At 45.8% G+C, this 23,132-nt stretch overlaps 1 protein-coding gene across 3 annotated transcripts in view; it reads left to right on the top strand.

Moving 5' to 3' along the window:
* The window catches only part of RNF216 (ring finger protein 216), a 76,007-nt gene that overhangs the window by 7,848 nt on the left and 45,027 nt on the right, over window positions 1-23,132 (top strand). For all 3 annotated transcript variants that reach the window (XM_058035806.1, XM_058035807.1, XM_058035808.1), the window contains 12 exons: window positions 6,469-6,597; window positions 7,708-7,844; window positions 8,812-9,666; window positions 11,122-11,198; window positions 14,711-14,813; window positions 15,654-15,818; window positions 16,795-16,909; window positions 17,189-17,328; window positions 18,239-18,289; window positions 19,255-19,392; window positions 20,590-20,738; window positions 21,185-21,263. In XM_058035806.1, the coding sequence (XP_057891789.1) occupies window positions 6,531-6,597; window positions 7,708-7,844; window positions 8,812-9,666; window positions 11,122-11,198; window positions 14,711-14,813; window positions 15,654-15,818; window positions 16,795-16,909; window positions 17,189-17,328; window positions 18,239-18,289; window positions 19,255-19,392; window positions 20,590-20,738; window positions 21,185-21,263 (2,076 nt within the window). In that variant the 5' untranslated portion in view covers window positions 6,469-6,530. The remainder of the gene's footprint in view (window positions 1-6,468; window positions 6,598-7,707; window positions 7,845-8,811; window positions 9,667-11,121; window positions 11,199-14,710; window positions 14,814-15,653; window positions 15,819-16,794; window positions 16,910-17,188; window positions 17,329-18,238; window positions 18,290-19,254; window positions 19,393-20,589; window positions 20,739-21,184; window positions 21,264-23,132) is intronic.

The raw sequence follows: 23,132 nt of genomic DNA on the forward strand, positions 1-23,132 counted from the left end.
TTGATTTTTCACTTCACTCTCAAAATGAGCTGCTCAAGGTAAAGGCATTAACTCTCCTTTACAATCAGAATTTGTAGATTTAATTTTTTTTTCAGGATTCTTTTGGTGGGAGGGGGAATGACAGAAAGGTTTCTACCTGTTGTGCAGAGAGTGGGTTTTTGCATGCATCAGAAGGAGGAGCTGCTCAGGGAGATGGGATGATGGAGCTCTGTTATCTGCCAGAGGAACTGATGGGAGTCCTGGGAAGGCACTGAAGTGTCCACAAGTTGACCTTGATGCCAATCACCAGGGAGTAGCTCAAAGGAATGGGAAACTTTCATTTGTGTTGCCCAGTTTTGGAAAATGAATGCAGCAGTTTCAAAACAGTCCTACATTTTAGAGAGTAGCTCACAGAGCAGATATTTTGCTAGGGAAATGCAAATATTTTGCAGGTTTGGGGAGGAAAACTGGTGCCAGTGTATGTGGCCAGCTGTTAGTGAATTAGGTAAAACTGGGTGCATTTCCTTCCTCTTGTACTTTGTGTTTCGGATAAAAATGGTGATTGGTACTTCAAACAATTATGATTAATAATTATGATACTGTGACCTTGATGAAGTGAACTGCAAGTAAGGTTGATGAGAAGTCTTGTGATGTACAAACAGCCAAGATATTTCCTGTAAGTCCTGAGTGGGCTTAGAAAATGGGGGAAAAAAATCTCGTTGGGGATTTGAAACCAAGTAATCCCTAAATATCTGCTCTCTTGATTGCCCCTGAGTAAGCAATTTCCATTAGCCTGGAGCAGTGGCACAGGTGTAGCCTGTCCTGTGTTCATCTGCAGCCTCTCCTGGTGTGCTCTTGGTCCCACTCCTGACCCTGCAGTTCCCAGTGGTGAGCCTGGGAGGAGAGGGCATCACTCCCTTCAGTGCTTTCCTCCTTGGGTAGGGGAGGGTGAGGAGCTGGGAGCTTTTGGGGAGTAACTGGAAGCTGTGATTGCTGCCAGAGTCATTCCTCATTTCCATCTTCATTCATGACCTGTCCTGGAGCTGCTGGAGCCAGGTCCAGGCTGGTGTGGTTTTGGAAACAGTGGCTGCTCTGCTGGGATACTGAGCTGTGTGTGTTGGGAGGAGGTGAGCATTCAGGTTTCATTTACTTGCCACAAAATACTTCTTGTGTTATATAATATATTTTGGTGTGGTTAAACAAGTTCTGTGGCTTTCTGCCCTAGAAATTTCACCTGGCTCTTTTTATTGTTCATTTCAGTTTCTGTTCCTTGATTTTTCTCACACCTCAGGAATCTTGTCTTCCCCTTCTCAGAGTGTATGTGTTTCAAATCCTGTGGTAAGCCAAGCCAGCTGCTAATGTGGGAAACACTTGGGGAATACTTCATAACTCACCAGCCAGTTCTGTTATTAAATGATTTCAGGTTTGTTGTTTCTCTTCAGCACATGCTATGGGTCCAAAAATTGGTGGCAGAGCTGTGTGGATGCTCTTGTCCTGTGTCTACCCCTGGTGTGGCTCCTGAGAGGAGCCTTTGGCCAACACCTGTAGCAGATTGTGCTGCTGGAAACCAGGGGGTGTTTCCTGTGAGCCTCTGCCCACACCCTCCTGCCCTCAGAGGCCAGGGTAAGGCTTTTGGGCTGGAATCAATGCTTTTTCCACTTTTCCCAGGCTTGGAACTGAGCAGACCTGCTGGCAGAGGCCCTGCTGCAGCCCCACGTGTTGCCCTCTGGCTCTGTCCCTTTGCAGGGTGTGAGGCAGTGGCAGTAGCTGCCCTGTGCATAGCAAATAGGATTTGTTTGTGCCCAGCAGTTCTTGTTGGGCTTGTGATCAGGGGATTTCTCATTTTCAGTTGGGATGATGCTGCTTAACACGATCAACCACTGTTAAACTCTCCCTGCTTTTGCTCAGTGCCTGTTACAAGGAGCAGCCCCCAGCAAATGGTGAACCCTTTGAAATGTTTTGGTGAAATGTTTGACAGTAAGTCAGGCTGGTTTATTTCCCTTCTGTTGTGCTTTCTTTTATTTTTTTTTTTATTTTTAAAGACTGAATTTTTAGCTTTTCATTTTGGTGGTTGTCACAAGCCCTGCATTATTTAAGTAGCTTGTTTTAGCAGCTTGAAATAAGCCAGAAATTCACCTTGCTCGCAGGCTACCAGCAGACACGTTTGCTGCCCGCAGGCACAAAGTAGGAGTTGATGCTCCTCTGTCAGTGTAGGTGAGCCACAGTGGTGTTCTGTGAGGGGGAGAGGCTAAAACACAGTGATTTGATGTTGCTGACATCTCTTTCAAGTTGCTCTTTTTTTTTCCCTCCCCCCTGTTCATTTGGGATCTCAGTTCCTACCTCCCCTGCTTTCTGTCTAGTCCTGTTGCCTTGAGCTGCAGCCAGACAAGAGCACTTTGAGCCCAGTCCCATCTTGGGTATGTGGGAGTTCAAGATCTCAAATGCTGTAAATGAGGGGGGAAAAATACATTACACTGTGTTGAGAAGGGGGGCTCTCCCCTTGACTGTCAGTTTGAATTCCAGCACCATCTGAAGATGCTCATCACAGCACAAATGTGGGGTGGAGGGAGCAGATTTGAGTTCTGCTCCAGTTACTGCAGTCCAGAAACGCCTTCATCTATCAGGAGATTAAATATATGCACAGCACCAATGGTGGCTAATTTTAGGTTAAGCTAAAAATATGTCATGTGGTGTTTAAAAGGATTTTGAATGGGTTTTGGAAATCCTTGTGTAAGCATTCTGTGTGCTCCTGAGACCTGCTTCACCTCGTAGCAGCTGATCCCTTACCTCACAGTGGTGGTTGGAAGCAGTGGTTTGGTGGATGACATTTTTGCATGTTTGAGGAGCTTGTCCAGGAAGTCCCTGTGACCTCAGCTGTCAGTCTGAGGTCTTGTCACTTCAGAGAACTGCTCAACCCAAGTCCCTGGTGGGCTCTGCTTTTCCCAATAGCTGTTCTGGTAATGTGTTCTCTGAATTCACTGTAGGAAGAACCATCATGGGGAGGATTTTATTGTCTGCACAGTGAGACAGCTGGGGTGTGCTGGCTCAGAGGGTGCTGGGCACTGCCCAGGCTCCCCAGGGAGTGGTCCCAGCCCCAAGGCTGCCACAGCTCCAGGAGGGTTTGGACAATGCTCTCAGGCACAGGTGGGATTGTTGGGGTGTCTGTGCAGGGCCAGGAGCTGGGCTCTGATCCTTGTGGGTCCCTTCAACTCAGGATATTCTGTGACTGAGTTATGGAGTAATACAGAGGTGAAATTGGGTGGGACCATGTTTTCAGTGTGGTGGTTCCTCCCTGCAGTCAGTGGGTGTCTTAGAAGTCATGATGAGAATTTTGTGTCACCTGGATACTGCTGTAGGGATTCAAGTCCCAAATCCAGCTTGATGTGCTGTGATGCAGATGGGAGCCTTTTATTAAAAGAAGAAAAATGAAAATGTTTGGAAAGTGTTTACCTGACTGCTTTGCTGTTAAAACAACTCGAGTTTCCTGTCCTTGACTGCATTGCAGGAAAGCTGATGGGCATGTTAGAGCCTGCTTACAGGTAGCCTTATTCTTTGCCTATAAATAGGCTCTGAAATCACTGAGGTAGTGTGGAATAGCTTCTTTCCATCTGTCTTCCTTGCTTTTTTATTATTGTTTATGTAGGGCAAGACCCCAGGGTGGCTTTGATCTTGTTACTTCACATTCTTGGCGGGCTGGTGCTATAAACATGAATAAACTTCTTATTCATGCCACTAGATGGAACTGGCCCATGCTTATGGATATTTGTTTAAACTTCAGCTCTGTATTGAGTATTGACAAAATGAATTGCTAGCTCTTGGTGGAAGCTTGGCTTTCACTCTCAAAGCAGGGCTTTATTAAGATGCTTGGGGTTTTATTCAGTCTATTTTGAAGTAGGAAGAATTGCCAGTTCTTTCCAGCCGTGGCTTTTTTTTGTTGTTGCCTTGACTATGTATTACAGTTCATGCTATTTATTATATTCCTGCTTTTAAACCATTTTGGTGGTGTGCACACTTTCTTCTATGGAAGTGCAGGTGGTTTTTTATCCCAAATTTAATTTCAGAATATTTCCTGTACCTCTTCTCACTGCTGAAGGTGGAAGTGTGCAAGTTCCTCTCTACAGGAGCCAGAGTGGCCCATAGAAAATATGACCTTAGTTTTGTGTCTTATCCATCATTCATGGATCTGAACAGCTGGGGCTTAGCCAGCACTGGACAAAGCACCATTTGAGCTATTTGAGAGAAGATTTTTTTGCTTTTTTGGTGGCTGTGCTGAGCATTTACAGTGTCACCCCCCTGTGAAGCAGCCAGCCCTGCTAATGCACCATGAGTCCCTGGAGGGGAGAAATATCCAACCCCTCAGCTTTGCTTGGAGCAGATCTGAGCACACAGCTGTCCAGCCCCTGTCTGCAGCACTTGATGCTGCAAGGGCTGGTTTGTGGCTCTCACAAATGTCCTTGTTCCTCCCAGGCAGTCTCACAGTGATCCTTTGCTGTGTTTGCTGGGTGACCTTGGCCACACTGGGCCTGCCCTGCTTCCATTTCTCCACCTTTTAAATGACAAGAAATGAATTGATTTTGTTTGCTAAAGGAGTCAGGCAGCTAAGGATGGAAAAGTGCTATGCAGGGCTGGGTGATTGCTGTGCACAAATACCAGGGAAAATACAGCTGTGGTAATGTGGATGTGACCTTTTACAAAGGCCAGAATTTGCACTTTCAGTGCCCCAGCACCTACCTGGGATGGTGGAACAGCACTTTCATGCCACTCTGGCAAATAAAGATTTATTTCTCCTTATAAGACAGAAAATGAAGAATCTAGTGGAAACACCCCCAGAATTTTGCTTTTCAGGTGTTTTCAAAGCACCATGTGCCAGTGATAACCTTGGAGCTGCCTACTGGAATTAGGATGTGCTACTGAGGTATCAGGACTCAGTTGCACATTTGTGGCAATGCTGGTTAGCAGAGGCCTCTTGCTGTTCCCTCATCCAATTTCCCACTCAAAATTGGACCAGCACCAGATCAAGGATCAGGTAAATGTGGATGTTTGTAGGCAAACCTTGAAATCTTTATGCTGGAGGTTTCCTCTGAAGACGATTCCCTCAGGCACTAAGCCTGTGCTGCTGGGCTTTTATAAGTGCTAAATTATACATTCTAATTTTTATTATTGTATCTTGTGCGTCTGAATTCATTTCTTCATTTTACTGTCCTAGCTGCAAATCCTGTTCCCTGCAGAGGAAGTTAAGTAGAATTACTGAGGGGGAATTTATTCTGCTCTTGTGTACTAGCAAAAAGGATTTTATAGCAGACCCACCATTTTCTTCCAGCTTATGCATCAGTAAATATTTAATAGTACAGATTCCTCTGTGCTGCAATGAGGAGATGAATACTTTCCAATAAGAGAAAAAAACCTCCTTTCTCCTTTCAGTGATCAAATTTTGCTTGGAGTTCCTGTGTGTGTTCAGCCTCTCTGTGACAGTGGGAATGGAGAGCTCTAAGCTGGCAGAGCATAAAATGGAAACCTCCTGTTTAGTTTGCAGTGATTCCTCTGGCCCCCTAATCCTGTTTGGGAGCCTCTGGCCAATTCATTGTGCCTCTCTGAGAACAGGTGGGGGTAGCAAAGCTCAGCTTCAAAAAGCCAAGTCCTGTGAGGGAACCTGATTCCTGTCATGCTCTCCTTTTGGTGTGAGAGCAGATGGTGTTTCCTGGAATTTGTACCAAACCCTTGCTGTAAATCAGGGAAATCTCTTCTATAAAATAGCAGATGGTGGTAAGGAAGTGTTCTCTGGAATGTGCCTGTGCTGTTTCACAGTGCAGGCACAAACCACACACTGACACTGCTCTGCCCAGGGTGCAGCTTCCTTCTGACACACCAGGAATGAGGGGGGTGTGGAAATGAGCTTGGAGCATCTCTGGTGGCTCTGAAGTTGTGCCTCACTTGGCAGCACTGGGGGAGTTCAGGCTGGGATGGTGCTGTTCCCCTCCAGGCTGTGTGTGGCTTCCCTGGCAGTAAGGGTGACAGGGATGGTTGGAGTGACACCATCTGGGGGTGTGAGATGCAGGTGGATGTGGGGGTGCCCTGGGACAGCTCAGGCAAGGGGATTTTGCCCCTCTCACCTGTTGATGGGGGCAGGAACAGCACTGTGTGGGTTGGTGCATTGGATTTTGGTTGGAAACAAGAGAAAGTCCACATACTGGGAGGGTTTGAGTCCTGCTTGGGTAGAACTACATCTCTCCTCCTTTTCTGTGATTGCATGGCTCCTCCAGAGAGACTTCTCTGGCCTAATTGCACTCTTCAGTCCACTGTCTTAACTGTTGGAACACAAAATAACAAACATATCTCCTTCCAGGTCCTGAGAGGGGGTCACAGAAAAATACTCATGTGGAGAGACTGCTGGGAGAGCCAGGAGAACCCCTAGCAGCTAAATCTTGGAAAAAACCCTTAGGGTGAATCTGAGTTTGCCTGACTCCCTTGTGGTTTTATTTTATCTTCCAGTTCCTCATGTGAGCCTGACTGCCATGCTGGGGCATTGACACTCTGGGGTGCAGCTGTTTAAAATGGCAGAGAGAGGTGGGAATGAAGAAGTGATTAACCTGAACAGCTTCAGCAATCACAGAGGGAAAGGTGAGTACTGATTTGTGCCTGTTTCCAAAACACTCTAGTGAAACTCTGCTGAGCAGCAGGATTCACAGACACTGAACTTGCAGGGAGGTCTGTTCTGTCACATCACACACTATTCTGTTACACTGACTTAGCCACCTACAGAAACTCTTTCATATTATGCAGGCATGCAAAATATTTGGCTCTTGTGTTTCTCATGTTGTACTGCCTCAAGGGATGTTGCTGACTTCTTGGGAGCACTGTGTAGAGGTGTTTCAGCAGAACCAAGGAGGATCCATCCTTCTGAGAACCCCACAGGAGAAAGCTGACCCTAAATTTATGCTCTTGCAGGGCTGTGTGCATTGGCACCCATTCCCTCATGGGTGGAATTTAAAGTGAGGCTTTCTCTGTGTGCCTGAGAGGTGATAAATGAACACTCATGCTGAAAAATAAGCCAAAACATGTGAGATGTTAGGGAAAGCATAGTTGCATGTTCTCTGTGCAGTACAGAAACCCTCTATTTCTGCCTTGAATCTCTCTGCTGTGTTCCAGCAGCTGTTGAGTAGCATCTAAATTCCATACTTGACAAACCTTGAGGCACAAGGTTGTAATTACTAGCAGGGTATCTTTGGCACCCACAGCCACAGGCCTTATCTTGGTCCTGCATAAGGTGCTCCTGCAAAGCCTCTCTTTCAGAAGAGACTGAGTTGCACAAAGACCCTTATCTCTCTGCTAGATTGCACTGCATTTTAACAAACAAAATGTCTCTGAGATACTGAAAGTTGAGGATTTCTCTGCAGAAGTATTCCCTACATGCCTTGTTTGTAATAACTTTTGCAGCAGCTTGACTTGTTCTGGAGTTCAGGGTAGAAGATTCTTTGTGAGTGTCAGTGGCTGTCCCTGCAGTGCTGCTGTGATGAGCTGAAGCTGTGCAGGTGTTTTGCTGGAGGCTGAGGGATGCAGGAATGGCTGTTACAATGCCTTGCAGAGGAATTGGTGACCTCTGAATGCTTCTTCCTGCAGTGCAAGTGGGAAAATTGCTTTCTCAGACGTTTCAGTGCTACATGCACCTTGGAATTCCATTTATTTACCTTGAGCCAACAGCTGACTTCAACTTTACTTACTGTTCTGCAGACTGGATAAACCACAGAGATGAAAATCTTATCACAATATCAGATTCCTCAGATGAAGATTTGCCTTTGTTGCTGGAGATGCCAGAAAAGCAGCAGACTGAGGAAGATGATGATGATGACATAGTCATCTTAGCAGAGGTAACTTTTCATTGTTGTAGCTGCTGTGCTGTATTCATGGCCTGTATTGCCCAGTCTTGTGCCAATACCTGATGCATTCCTCTGAGTCCTGCCTGGCTATAGCAATCTGCTTAGGGTGTCTGAAGTAACAGTGAAATGATGGCATTTTGCTGGCTTGATTTAGTCATATTTTGGGCACAGGAGAGGAGAACCAGACTGTGGAACTGTTGCAGTTTAAGTTCTACTTGATGAAGGTTGTAGTTCCTATAAAGTTGTCTGTTTGAATCCAGCAAAGGTGGAGTGTTTTGCAAGAGGACTTGATCTTCCATAAAATGTTTTCAAACCTTGCTTTGATTTATAAATGTACTCTGTATGCTTTATATTCCTCTATACTATTTGCATTCATGTTGGGCTGTTGCAGGCACTGATATTTTTGCAGCATTTCATATCTGTCTTATATTAAGAATATATTCCACTTCCCTGTTAAATTAACCAGAAGCACTGAGAAAATAGGTTGCAAAGCTGACCTTTCTGCTTTTTAGTTGAAAACAGCAGCACAGAGCACTCAGGCTCTGTTGGCATACAGCAGTCTGCCTGCCAGAGGCAAGAACAAGGCCAGAGATTAATATTGGAGCTTTGGTTCCTGCCTGTTTAAATAAATTGGTGAGAACACAAATATGTCATCAGTTAATTCTTCCTTTCCAGACAATTTTACTGAAGGGGAAGTGAGTACTGAGGTGAGCTTAGGCGATTATTCCAATTTGAAAGTCCTGTGCATCCCCAGTTCTGCTGAAGGTTCCTGTAGCACCTGGGGACAGGCTGGTGACACAGATGTGTGGGTTGCAGTTCTGTGCTTTATTAAGCATCTTGCTGAACAGACTGTTTATCAGTTTCCCATCAGAAGTTTCTTAGATGCAGAAGTATCTGGAGCAAGGATTCTGACACACAGACAAGAATTCCTCCTTTCTCTTGTTGATGTCCTTTTCAGACCCCAAAGCATCAGCAGCCTCTGCGTCCCAATGTCATCAGACCTGCTGCTCCATGGCAGGGTGCAGACGCTGTGGGGGAAGGAGGATCCAAAAGTGCTGTGGAGCCATTGAGCACAGACCTGCAGCATTCAGCTCTGCCCTGTGTGGGAGATGGGAGTAACCTCGTGGTGGAGAGCAATGCTGGACCAAGCAGGGGGGAGAGTGTGGATGTTGCCTTGCAGCAGCCGGGACCATCTGAGCTGAGTGGCCCCAGATCTGAACTTACAGGTAGCCAGGAGCCTGGCCCAAGTTTGCTGCCACTGATCAAGGTGCATCCACAGCCTGCTGATAACACACAAATCATTAGTCTGGAGAATGCAGACCTTCCACCTCAACAGGAGGAAAGGATGGAAGCTCGGGAATGGCGAGGAAAGAACTTGGAGCCAGAGCAGAAACTTGAAGGAATAGCTGCTAAAACTACCCCGGAGCAGGGGGGGATGCAGGAGCAGGGCCAGCCGGAGCCCCGGCACTTCCCCCCGCAGGAAGATGAGCCCCGCGCCGTGGCGAGCGGCCGCGCTCCTCAGCGAGGGCAGCCGGAGGCAAACCCGGCATCCCTGCAGGCGTACGGAGGGAAGGCTCCAGGGCCCGCCTTCCCCCGGCCCGAGCCGCCCCAGGACGGCATTCCCGGCCCTGCCTCCCCGCAGCCGGCACATCCCCCCGAGGAATCGGCTCAGCCGGCGGGGACGGACAACAACGAGCAGCCCGGGCCCGCCTTCCCCGCCCAGGGCTCGCAGGAACTCGGCTCGGGGGACGTGCCAGAGCAGGGAGCTGCTGGGCAGGAGCAGGACCTGACTGCACTGCTCATCAGAGAGACAGTAAGTATTCCCAGGGCTCCTCTGCCTCCTGTGTGTGTGATGTTTTCAGACGGGTTTTTCAAGGGGTGTGGAATCTCACATGCTCGGAATGCACAGCTGCAAATCCTCTTTGCTTTGGCTGAGATTCAGCCACACACCAGGTGAGGAGCATGTGATGAGCTGTCCTGGAAAACTTTTGCTTAACATGAAATAATCTGTGTCTGTTCCCTTAAAGACCCTCTTGGATCTGGTCTGGTTTTATCTGGTTCTTTCCTAACCCAATACTGTAGAACCGGTTTAGGACTGGATATAAAACTAAATGAGTAAACCTGGGACACTAAACAGTGGCAGAGGGATACAGGGTGGAGTAGAGAAGTTTTAGGGACACATGGCTGAGAGCCAGGACTGCTTTCAGCTTCCTCTCCTACAGGAGTGTGGTCCATGCCCATGTTAATGCCACCACGGTGGCCAAGGGTAAGGGCTGCCCTTGCAGTTTGGATTTTCAAGCAGCAGCACCAAGGAGTAACTGGATGAGCACCATAAGACTTGTGCATGTAAACTGCACATGCTCCATGTGTGAAGCTTAGCATGAGGGACACTGGCTGTGACAGCAGCAGTATGGTTAATATATGACAAATAAAGCTAAATAAAAATGTGGTGATTCATGTGTGTGATGTTTGCACACCTCTCCCCTTGATTGCTAGGGAGGACTTGTTGAATATTTTTTTCTTGCAAATAGGCAGATTCTTATGTGTTTGTATCTTCTACCACCACCCCATCCCCTCCAAGTCTTCCCCCCCACATCCTATGGCTAATTCTACTTGGGAAAACTGCAGTTGAGGAATATATTTTTTTAAGTAGCAGTCTAATAAAATTCAGTTCTTTCCAAGACTTCATTGCTCAATGCCTTTGAGCTGGGTAAGAGGCTATTCTTGCAGTGTCAGTCCAGTCTTGCAAAGCAAAATACCACATGGTAGCAGTAGCTGTACAGAAACCCCAGAGAGAGCAGCAAACACTGGGAGAGCCTTCACAGAAATGCCACCAAAGGTTTGTTTTCTGTTCTGGTCTCATTGCTGGTGTGTCTGGGCTCATTGGGTGGGTGTACATGTTGTTGGTTTATTTCCTTTTGCTTTGGAATGTTGTATTTCAGCACATAATCTGGAGCTCCTTGCTGCTCATGCTGAAGGTAAATATTCCCTTGTCTTGGGTTGAAGTTCATTCCTATGGAGCCTGAATCTCTCCTTAGGCCAGGTGCCCTTGGCTTTTCACATCCCTGCCCTCAGTCTTCCTTTGAGAAAGGGCTGTTAGCAGCCATCCTGTGGAGCAAGGCTGGATGGCTGTAAATGATCTCTTGACCATTTTGCCCTGAGTCTCAGGATTTTGTTGATTAATTACATGTAAATCCCTGTCCTGGGTGCTATGTCTGTTTCACAGCTTCTCTAAAACCTACATAACCTTTACCTTTTCCTACTGTAGGAAGCAAGATTCCCAGATGTGAAGAAGGAATATATTGAAGAATTAATTCTCATCAAGAACTGCTATGACTTAAATGTGTAAGTATAGAGGCAAGAACCAGAGTGTGTCATACAAGTGCAGCACTTCCTTCCTGGCAGGGATGCTGCTTTAGAGCACATCCAGGCTGGGCCTTCAGCACTGCCTTGGTAGTACCACAGATTCTTTTTTTTTGTTCTTCTAATTGAGCTGATTTTAAGTCCTTTCTAGTTCTGTTGTGCTGTAGCTTCTCTGCTTTTAAGATAATTTACTTATTTAAACATACTGCATATAATTTTGTCTTACTGATTACTAGAGCTCTTAAAAAGTGTGAGTGTCAGGATTAAGGTGTTCAGATGACTGCTATAAAACATAGTATGGAGATGGGTTGGTGGGTTTTGAGTTGGAGGAAATCATTCCCTCCTTCATTTCACTGGTTTTTGGGCTTTTCCAGGTAAAGCTTACACTGGCTTGGAGTCCATTAGTTGGTGTCATGATTTTGGCTTTTATCCCATTTACTTGCTCAGGTAGCAGTGGTGCTGTTCAAATTCTCTCACATTGCTTTTTGGGGATTGAACAGAGCAAATACATTTAAGGGCTGGCAGGATTGGTTCTAGAGATCTGATGAGGGACTGATTTTGGTCAAACTAAGCAGAAACATGGGCAAGAAAATTAAATAAAAGGAGAGGAAAGCTAATGTGAGGACTTGCTTTCCAAATGGCATTAACAGCTCAGGAATACCTTAATGTTAATCATGCTGGAGGTTTCTAGGAGTCAAGTTAGAGTAAAAAGTTAAAAAAAAGTGATTACCCTTCCTGCTGAGTTGCATCATCTCCCTGCCCTGCTGGGCAGAGCTGGGGAGTGAAGGATTGCGTGTGCTGGCACCAGCAGCACCGAGGGGAGATGCTTTGAAGTAAATCACTTGTGACTGGTGTCTGATGCTTGGTGGCCTCTCTTTCTCCCCTCTGCAACTGTCTCTGCTATCTCCAGCGTGTCCAGACTGGTTACTGTGTGATCCAAGAATGAGGAATAGCTGTTGGTTGCCAGAGTGTTCATTTGTGTAAACCCAATGCCCTTTCCAGCTAACTGGGGCACAAATTAAGCAGCATTTGAGTGCGTGAGGCTTAGAATGAGTCACTGGGCCATAAGTGAGTTAACTGGTGAGGAACTAAGGGTGATCCCATCCATTGGGCACACATTTCCTCTTCTGCTGTGCTGTGAAGTTGTGTCTCCCAAGTAAAGCTTCTTGGTTAGAAAGTCAGCAGACTAAAAATTCTTTCTGGTCCTTCAGAAGTGCTTTCCCTGCAGTGGTGGAGCAGCTTTGGGGTGCCCACACCATGGACTGGGTGCACCTCAGGCTGGATGGTTGTGGTGGGAGTGTAGAAGGCAGGCAGAGCCATTCCTTGGGGCAGTTGGGCTGTGGAAGGTGTGCATCTGGCTGCAGGACCCTCCCAGATTGTGTGGAAAAACCTCGGGTTTGTGTCCTGGGGGGATTTAACAAAGCCTGATGGAATTAAATCCCACTATTGGCTTCTGTCAGTCTTAATGTGCTCCTTCCCTTTCTGCTCCCGAAATCTCTTCTCTCCCTTTGTGTGCCACAGAGCCAGGGAGATGAAAAGGTGCTTCCAGGCTTCCCTGTAGGCCAGCTACAGTGCCTGCTCAGTGGTGCATTACCCACTTACTGGATGATAAAGATTTCTTCTCCATATTTTTATTCCTTTAACCAAACCATCTTTTGAGTTGTCACTGCAGCTTTTGTGTGAGAACAAATGGGTCAAAGCACTGGTCAGCCTTGCTGGCAGGGTCTTTTTGATCTCCATGGTGTGTCAAGCTGAATCAGGCTTGAAATATAATAACTAAGGGTGAGTGGTTTTGGGCAGGGGTGAGGCTTTTAACCAGCTCTGTGTCCTGTGGTGCAGATATTAATGAACAGTGCCATGAGTGTGGGTGTGCTGTGCAGCAGGACCCACTTAACTAATTGTCACACGCTGGAGGTCAACATCCCCCAAAATCCTCAGCGTTGAAATGGCAACATGCAGGAGATTCAAATGTACCCTGGCCGTGCCCCAGCTGAAACCCTTTCCTTAGAGCCACGATCTGAGCTCCTTGAAGCTTCTGTGTTGTTGGATTAAAACAGTTATCTTTTACCAAAGGGATGGCCGGAGGTGGGAGCTGGAAGCTATTAAATGCTCAGTGCTAAGATATTTGTTGTTTTTCCCTGAAATGATCTTCTTAAAACTTTCAGCTGATGTGAAAGATAAGATGTGGGAGCCCCTCTTAGCAGGGTGTCATCTATTCAGCTTTTGTGTGCAGGAGCATTCACACTCAGTCAAAAGCTTCTGGCTCAATATGTCAATACCTGATTAAACCAAAAGAAATGCCCCTGCTTTGAATGTGAAAGCAGAGCTAAAGTAATCGTGCCTTGATAGTGGGTTAATGCTTCAAGCCAGTTCAGATTTCTTAATTAGGGACTGATTTCTGACATCAGGAATATAAATTAGCTGCAATTATGTCTTTGCAGCAGCCTAGCACCTTCTCATTCCAATAGTTCTACAAATGTTAATTGCTTGTCCAGGCTCTTTTCAGAAGGATCTTATTCTGCAGCTGGGGAAACTGAGGAACAGCTGGTGTTACTGGCCCCAGCCAGCACAGCTGCTTGGTGAGGGCTGAGAAAAAGCTGTGGGAGCCTCAATCAGGCTGCCCTTTCAGAAGGGTTTCTGGAGTATTTGTGGTTCTCCACCTATGGGGCATTTTAAAACCCCTTGCTGAGTCTTTTCTAAGCTAAAATACTCAGTTAAACTGCACTTACCTGGCAGTTATGACTGTTTGTGGTAGGACCTCAGATATGCTGCATTTACAGGCTATTAGGCAAATTTTCAGCAATTTTAGTGGTTATTTTCTAAGTGCTGTTCTCACCAGACCAGTTTCTAATGGAATTTGGGTAATGCTGGTGTGATTGCAGGCTTTGTTACAATGAAACCTGCATTCAGAGTTTGTATTCCATGGAGATATGCATCTTAAACATGATTTTGTCTCTGCTTTAATCATGGAATCACACAATAGTTTGGGTTGGAAAGGCCATTAAGATCACCTAGTTCCATCCTCTCTGCTGTGGTCAGGGACACTTTCCACTGAACCAGGTTGCTCTGGCTGCTTTAATGTGAAGGCAGACTGAGAATGGAGGCTTTGATTCAAGTTTGAATCTGTAACAGTTTGTTGAGGAAGACATGACCCTTTTATGGGTTTTGCATGGATTTTTGTGGTTTTTTTCCATATGTGATTTTTGTATTTTTTTCCATATATGATTAGTAGCTCATCCATACAAGCTTTATGTATGTAAACTTAATTATTGAAAGACAAACCTTTTTGCTGTTCCTTCTGCAGCCACACTGCTGATTATTTTTCGTTTAATTCTCAGTCATTTTCTTGCAGTTTTCTCTAGTCCAGGACCACCCTTGGTCCTTACATGGCAGGCTTTGACTGTGACCTCATAATTATCCAATACTAAAAACTGGACAAATGAGAGATGAACCTGAGCTCCCCAGCCCTGAAATAACTATATTTATCTTTTCAGGCTTTGTAACTTTCTTCTGGAAAACCCAGATTACCCAAAGAAGGAAGGCAGAGTGGTTTTAAACCCCAGCAGCAGCCTGCTTGCCAGCCAAGATGAGACAAAGGCAAGTGAGAGTATCCACATCTCCTGCTGCCTCTGGGCAGTCTGTTCAGCCTGAGTGGACCTTGGGATGTCTGCTTTGATTAGTGTGTGTTTGCAGAGTGCTTGACTGAGCCTGGCTCTCACAGGAGGCCTCTGGGTATGTGTAAGGCAGCGTTAAATAGCAATAATTAGTTGCTTGCAAGATGACTTCCCAGCCTTTCCTGTTTGGCTGTGCCAGAGCTGCACAGTGTCTGCTCCTTTGCCTCCAGCAAGCCCCTCTGCCCTGCCTGCCTGTCACTGCCCCATCTCAAGTGTTCATTTTGATAACTGAGACAAGAATTCCACAATCATTCTGTCATTCATCGTGAAGTAGCCTTGGCCCTTGGGTCTCTCTTGTGAGGCCTTTAGGCATTGCCTTGCAGCCTCCTAACTGCAAATCTCCCTACAGATGCTTGATTTTGTGCTTTAAAACATCCATTTAACAAAAAATTCTCTCTGAGCTCCACTCTGAGGGTGTTGTGTGGCCTGGGAGAGATGTTGAATACCTCTTTCTACTCTTGAAAGCGTCTCTCTACCTTGAGCTGGTAAAGTTGTTCACTCGTCATCGTGAGCAATTTTCTGAATACTTCTTGCTGTCTCAGGCAGCCACTCACCATGGTTTTAAACAACATTTTACCTTGTGCAGGTCACCTGCAGAGGTGCCTGGGCCAGTAGGCTTTGCACCCACATTGTGCTAAGGTGCTCAGAGTTGGGTGCCTGAATTTTGGGTGCTCTTGCAGAATGCCCTGATCACTGAGAGCCATTTGTGACATTCCTGTGTGTATTTACAGCAACCTTTCCATCTTTTTCATTTTCTCCTTAGGTGCCTAAAGTGGACTACTTTGACTTTTCCAAACTCGCCCCCCTTGACCAGCGGTGCTTTATCCAGGCAGCTGATCTCCTCATGGCAGACTTCAAAATGCTGAGCAGCCAGGACATCAAGTGGGCCCTGCATGAGCTCAAGGGGCACTATGCAATCACAAGAAAGGTTCTCCAGTTCAAGTCTGTTTTCTTCCCTGGGCTTATCTCCCATGTCTGCAGAGAGCACTGTGATGGCTTTGGCCTTACTGTACCATCTGCTGCTGTGTGGTTATGGGTTTTATAATAATCTTCCTTTCCTTTTAAGAAGTTTTAATCCATTTAGTAGAGATTTTCAAAATTTATTGACCAGACAGAATGCTGCAGGAAGTTTTTACTTTCCCTAATAGGAGAGCTGGTGGAACATGAGCTTGCTCATGGTGGGTGATGCATTAAACTGGGAGGTGTTCCTGTGTGTCGCCACTGAAGTGCAGTATAATTGCCAATAAAACCCTGGCATTTAGTTAAATCTAAAACATTTAGCTGCTGCTGCTGGTTAACTGGCTGCATGGAATTAAGAAGCAGCCTGAGTATCACTGTCCTGTTTTGTCTTGTGACTTGTGGCATGAGTCCTGTATTCCTTATAAAAGAATTTCACTGTCTTGGAGATGCAAAGACATTTGTTTGAAGTATCAGCGAACTGAATGTCAGTGTGGGTTCAAGTTTTTACTTAGATCTGCTCCTCTGATATGCCCTTGCTTGAGCTTGTTTCTCTACTGTTCCAGGACTTAACTAAAACAAAACTTGTTGTCTGTTCTCTTGATTGATTGAGCACTGAGTATTTGAACCTCACCTTTTTAAACAAGAAGCCAAACCCAGCAACAAAAAAAGAAGCCAAACCAGCTGTTTAATACAGCTGGTGCTCACTTTGATATTAACAGCTGAGCTGTTATGAAATATCATTAACCTGCTTTGTTTTTATGGAATAATTACTTTGAGTATATAAAGCAACAAGGTGAGCAGATGAGAGATGTATATTTGCCTCTCTTTGGAGTTTCCTAGTTTTGGATCAGTCCTATGCCCATGTTTGTACTGTGCTTCAGCTTGAATTAAGTGCTCCTGCTTTCTTCCAGGCACAAGATTTAAGGCTGTGTGTTGTTTTCTAGGCCTTTTCAGATGCTATCAAAAAGTGGCAGGAGCTGTCTCCTGAAACCAGCGGGAAACGAAAAAGGAGGAAAGAAATGAATCAATATTCCTATATAGACTTCAAATTTGAGCAAGGTAAATGCCAAGCTCTGTGTATTGTGCTCTCTGCATCATTATTGCAAGCAGAACTGGCTTGCAGCTGAAAGCAACTCTTGAAAGGGGATGTGGTCCCAAAAGAGCTGAGTTTCTGTCAGTGGTATCTGTTTTGGAGATGCTCCTCATTAGCACCTCTGCTTGGTAAAGTGCTGTGTGAGCTGCTGAAAGTCTGCAGCTGGTGGTGTATGCAGGAAGAAGGATTTAAGCTTTGTTCTGGCTGCTTTATCCCTTCTTATTGAGCCTTTACCTCTGCTTCAGGGGATGTGAAGATTGAGAAGCGCATGTTCTTCCTGGAGAACAAGAGAAGGCACTGGAGGAGCTATGACAGGCTGTCCCTTCTCCCCCCAGTGCTGCTGGAGCAGGAGTTCTATGAGCAGAAAGTCAAAGAGATGGCAGAGGTGAGTGACAGGAGCTGCTTTGATCATGTGCAAATCTTCAACAACTGCTGAAGTTTTGGCCCTAAACATGAAAAATCTGTCTCTTACAGAAACTCAAACACTGAACCAAGTATTGAATAACTATGTTTTCCCCTTCCCTTCCCTACCTGTTACACACATGTCTTTGCAAGAAACTCCATTATAAAGGAAAGAAGCCAAGCACAGAATTTCATATTTACTTAAATATGCAGCTGCTGCTTGTGCAAACACCATTCTGGAGGGGAGAGTTTGCTATGAAGTGGTGTAAACTCTACTAATTAACTCTTTCCTCTAATTGTTAGCAGGCTTCTCTGCTGCTTTAGGGCATGTAATTGCAGCCTAGTGTTGGTGCCAGGCCCAAGGCGGTGTCCACTCACTGTGCCCTCCCCAGGCTGGCAGTCCTGTGGCTCCAGAAGGGTTTCTCCTGTGCTGAGAACTGGGTGTTTTGAAGCAGAACCTGCAACACCCACTGCTGTGTTGTCTTCCTCTCCTAGGCTGAGGAAGGAGTGAACTCTCAGCTCTGCACCCACAGTCCTTTCTAAAGTAGCTCCTTAAAGATCCTTGTCTCTTAGGCAGATGGATAAGGTCTCCTTTGAAACAAAAAGCTCATGTTCTCTGGAGGGGCCCATTGGGTGAGATCATCTCTGCCCATGGAAACCTGAACCCCACAAGACAGAATTTGGTTCTTTGTTCTTGCTGCCTTTGCTTCTTCCATCTGTTTTAGCTGAATCATAAATAGCTTAATGGACTGGAGGGATGGGCTCAGTGATGTTACAAGCAGACAGCGAGCCTTTTATGGTGGTTTGTGAGTCCTGAGATAATGTAAATGAGTGGAGAGTTTGGAAAATTGCTTTATCTAGTCTGTAAATACAGATGCACATGTTTCTTGCAGCATGCAGACTTCCTCCTGGCTCTGCAGATGAACGAGGAGCAGTATCAGAAGGTCAGTATCCATAATGTTATAAGTTGAATTAATTCAACTTGTGCACAGACAGTGCAGTTCCTCCTTCACAGATACTTTTAGCTCTGGAATGGAGCTTTTCTGAAGCTGCATTTCACTGTGCTGCTTTTGCTGAGCTGGCAAAACCTGTGTAGTGTTTGTTGGCTGGCTTTTAGGAAAGGTAGACAGGAGCTGAGGCCAGCAAGACAGTATTGATGCATGTAATGATCTGTAGTAATTCAGCTTGTATCTTCACTGCTCAGAACAAACATTGCAACAGAATAGCATCAGGTTTGCTCTCATTCTTGCCATTATGGCTGTTTCAAACAGATCCATTGTTGTTGGAGCTTGGCCAGGGAGAAGACCTTCCTTGTTTGCAGAAGGAATTGTTTAAAAACCTGAAAATCAGCTCTTCTGCTTCAGAGAAAATGTAGAGAACAGTTCAGCAGCTGTGCATTGCATTTTGGTTTCAATGTTCATTTTCCTTTCAAACTTTGGAAAAGTGTGCTATACTTATACTTTCTAGCAGTGGCAGACTTCTCCACCCCCACAGCTAAGAGGCCAAGGCAGGGTCTGCCCAGGCAGATGGTAAATGTTCCTTTAGAGGGTAACAGATCTGAATCTTGGTTTTCCCCATGAGAGTCGTGTGCACACTGAGGCTGCTTCCCTGTGACTGCAGCTTCCCAAACCCAAAATGCTGCTCTGCCTGTGAGCTAAGAATTATTAATCACTGCATGTTCTTTAGCTCTTTGGAACCTGTCAAGTAGGACATGTAACCACAAAATGACTTAAAACTGAGTTTCTGGTTGCACTTAGGGAATCTGAACCACCAAGTAAGATATCTAATGGAGTGGTGTATATCTGCAGCTTTTTTTAGCATTAATTCTGGCAGTTTTTCCTGCCTTGCAGTTGTGTGTGTGTTGCTATAGCTGTTGATGTTTTGGTGCTGGTTCCTCTGGTGGCTGCAGGATGGGCAGATGATCGAGTGCCGCTGCTGCTACGGGGAGTTTGCCTTCGAGGAGCTGACTCAGTGTGCAGATGGTCACTTGTTCTGCAAGGAGTGCCTAATTAAATATGCTCAGGAGGCAGTTTTTGGCTCTGGGAAGGTAAGGATTTCACAACTGGACGAGGGGGAAATGGGTAATTGCTGTTGGGAGATGACATTGCTGTTTGTGTAGTGTTGTTACTTAAAACAGATGTAACTGCACTTCCCAGGAAATACTTGAATGGAATGGTGTCCTGAGATCCAAGTCAGTCTTGCCATCAAGTGAAGCCAACAACTTCACAATGTGATCTTTGCACAGGATTTCAGGGTTACTAACCTCCTTTTTTTTTTTTTTTTTTTTCTCTATGCTTAGCAATTTGATTGTTAGAAAAACTTTATACAACGCTCATAGTAAAACAATAACTTGTTTGGCTTTTATTTTGTACTAAATAAACCAGTGGTATCTGTACAGAGAACAATTATCTCTGACTTGGCCTGTCTCCTTCTACCTAAGAGTGTTTCTCCTTCATAATATCACTGTGATCCCAACTTAATTGGGGGGTTAGTTCCTCTATGGTACTACTAACCTCCTTGGTCTCTGATTTAGCTAGCAATTATCCTGGTAATTAGCTGAGTTATAAACAAGTCATTAACCTGCTCTGAAGTGTGTCTGCTCCTTTGCCTCTGGATATGATGCTCAAACTGTGGGATGCTGTTGTACTCTGGGATCCATTTCATGTAAATGTATAAACTGGCAGCTATATTTCATATGACTTTATTGAAAAGAATGTAGTGTGTGAGTGCTGGTTCTCAGCAGAGACTGAACAATAATAACAGGCTGATAAATGGTCACAGTGAACTTGGAGTGAATTGTGATCCTAGCTGGCAACAGCATCTTCCTGCCCAGTGCTTGTTTGAGGCCTGATTTGTTTAATTAGGCTTGTTCTTTCCGTGGTGAGGCCATTCTCTGGCAGTCATCTTAGGTGGATTTAGATGAGATATTGAGAAAAAATTTTTGTTATGGGGCACTGGCACAGGTTACCCAGAGAAGTTGCAGATGCTCCATCCCTGGAAGTGTTCAAGGCCAAACTGGACAGGGCTTGGAGCAAGTTGGGATAGTGGAAGCTGTCCCTGCCCATGACAGGGATTTAGAACTGGATGATTTTTAAAGTCCCAAAACCCAAGTCATTCTGAGATCTGCTGACTTCAGCCCTTGCTCTGTCTGAGCAAGGCTCTGTGATTTGCTTGGAAATGTTCTGGATCCTGAGTTGCTCTTTGCTAATGTCATGCTGAACCTGAGCCCTCTTTCCAACCCCAGTCAGAGCTGAGCTGCATGGAAGGCAGCTGCACGTGTTCCTTCCCCACCAGTGAGCTGGAGAAGGTGCTCCCAGAGAACATCCTCTGCAAGTACTACGAGCGCAAGGCCGAGGAGGAGGTGGCTGCTGCCTGTGCAGATGAGCTCGTCAGGTGAGTGTCCCACAGAGAGTGCTGCACTTACTGCTTTGCAAAATTGTTCCCTGGAACTCTACTTTTGTGCTGACTCTGAGATAGGTAGCTTTTAAAGAGCTGGATTATAAATTCAGTCTTCTGCCTTCCCAGGTCTGTTTTTATTCTGCCTTTGACTAGGAGCAGATTAAAATTCAATAGACTTGTCTCCCCCAAGACTTGCTTGCCAGCTCTGTGCTGATCCACTAAATTACATGGTCAAAAGCAGTGCTGAGCATATAATATTTTGATTGCAAACGGGGAAGTGATTGAAGAAATATGAGCAAAAAGGCAATAGTCAGCACATCCTGGCAACAGGCAATGGGTTGGCAGCCTTAGCAACTTCCATGCAGCTATTTGACTAAATCAGCTTTCAGCAAAGCTATGTTTGGCACTCTGCATTAATGGCATCTTGTTTTGGGCTACAGGTGTCCCTTCTGTAACTTCCCAGCTCTACTGGACAGCGATGTGAAGCGGTTCAGCTGCCCCAATCCCCGCTGCAGAAAGGTAATTGGGGCTTGCTTCACATTTGGTCTCTTGTGGAGTGTTGGACAGGAGAGCTGGGAGGACAACTCACCCTTCCTAGTGCAAGTATCTCATGTGACTGCATAGGGCAGCAAAGTATTTGCTGGATCCTACTGATCTATAAAATTGGGTGCCTGGACAGGTGAATTTCAGGGCACTGTTGATAGAGGAGGAGTCCTGTCCTTTCTTTGAAGGTATTGGCTAAAGAAGCCTAATAGTTAAATTCTGTTGTTTGAAGAAGTTGAAGTTGCCAGCACTGAATTCTCATGTGAAAATAGAACTTACTTTGGGGGAGAAAGCTGTTTATGAAATATGCTCAATTCTATTTTACATCCTGATCTCCAGATAGGTTTTGTTAACGTTTACCCTTCACAATGGGGAAAGGAATGTCCTGGTGTTGAGGCAAGGAGGTTTGCTAGGCACTAGGTGGCAATGTTGATTCATGTTTAAATCTCAGGTTTTTTCTAACTGTTTTTGCAAAAGCTGAGCTGTTTTCAAAATGTACAAATGTCAGCACTAAATAGCAGAATTTAGGCTTCAAAAACATGAACCCTTCAATGGGCAAAATGAATTGAAGTTGCTTTTTCCCTAAAATGTGTAATGCAGCAGAGTGATCATGTAAGAGGGATCAGTGCTGAAATGTTCCTTTCCTACTGCTTCACTGTTTCATTTCCTTCCTAGTGTACTGCCTGTTCCCCCCCTCCCTGGGGTTACAGCATTCCAGTGGGCTGGATTTCTGGTTTCCTGGACAGCTTGTGTTGATTCATTAGCTGAAAATCTGCTGAGTAGCTTTGTGCTCTTCTTAGAAGTCTTTAACGACTTCAGGATTTGAAGTCGAGGGTGAGGAATTTGTATGGCAGGATGTGGTGTCTCAGCATCAGCTGCAGTGGTTCTTCATATTCCTGCTATCTCCTCTCTCTCCAGAATGAAGAATTTCAGTTAATGCTCTTGCTTGCAGGAAATGGTTGCCCTAAGGGAGGAAAGGGCTAATCTAGGGAGCTCCACAGAGCTTGGAGAGGATGCACTGGCTTTGCTAGCAGTGCCTCTGGTGATGACTGATCCTGGAAGGAGTCCCTCTCTGGTTGGAAGGACTGCACTCACATAGCTGAACCTAAAGCAAGGGGAAGGTCAAAATGTGTCTCTCCCAAAATCTCAGAGTGCTTTGAGGGTGGGGAGAGGAGGACCAGATGGTGGACCTGTTGTATCCCTGTGCTCCATCACCTGGATCCTTTCTCTGGCTTTGGGAGTTTGTGTTGATACCCTTGGGGTCTCCATTAAATCTTGCAGGGAGGTTCATTCATATTTGGGCCAGCTATGGATATGCTGTAAAGCAAATGATGTGAACCAGCTGCAAGCCTTCACTTTGCCTCTGTGTCTGTGCTGGGCTCAGCAGTAAGAGCTCTACACATACCCAGGTCACTGCCTGTGCATCTCACCTGGAGTTCCAAGTGCACCTTGCAGGGGCCAAAATGTGGCTAATGGTAACTTGAGCAATGGGCAGAGCTGCCCTGCCCCTGTGAGTGCCCAGCTGCACAGGGAGCATGCAGATGAGCTGGCACCATCTGCCAGGGCCACTGTGGCTCCAGCTGTGTGGCACCAAGTTTGGCTCCTGGTTAGTGACCAGGGCTTGAATCTTTATATGACAAACAGCAGGGTGGAGGAAAAGCTTAGTTAGCCAAGGAAAAAGATCTGTTCTCTCTGAGCCACCCTACAATGCGTTCTGTGTGTGTGCAGTCTGAGCTGGTGCTGGGGCAGAGGCAGCTTTCACTCAGATTTGGCTGAGTATTGAGGTTTTGCTGACTGCACATGGAGCCAGGCTTCCTGGTGACAGCAGGGTTTTCCAGGCCTCCA

Source organism: Melospiza georgiana, chromosome 16 (genome assembly GCF_028018845.1).
Source record: "Melospiza georgiana isolate bMelGeo1 chromosome 16, bMelGeo1.pri, whole genome shotgun sequence".
NCBI lineage: Eukaryota > Metazoa > Chordata > Aves > Passeriformes > Passerellidae > Melospiza > Melospiza georgiana.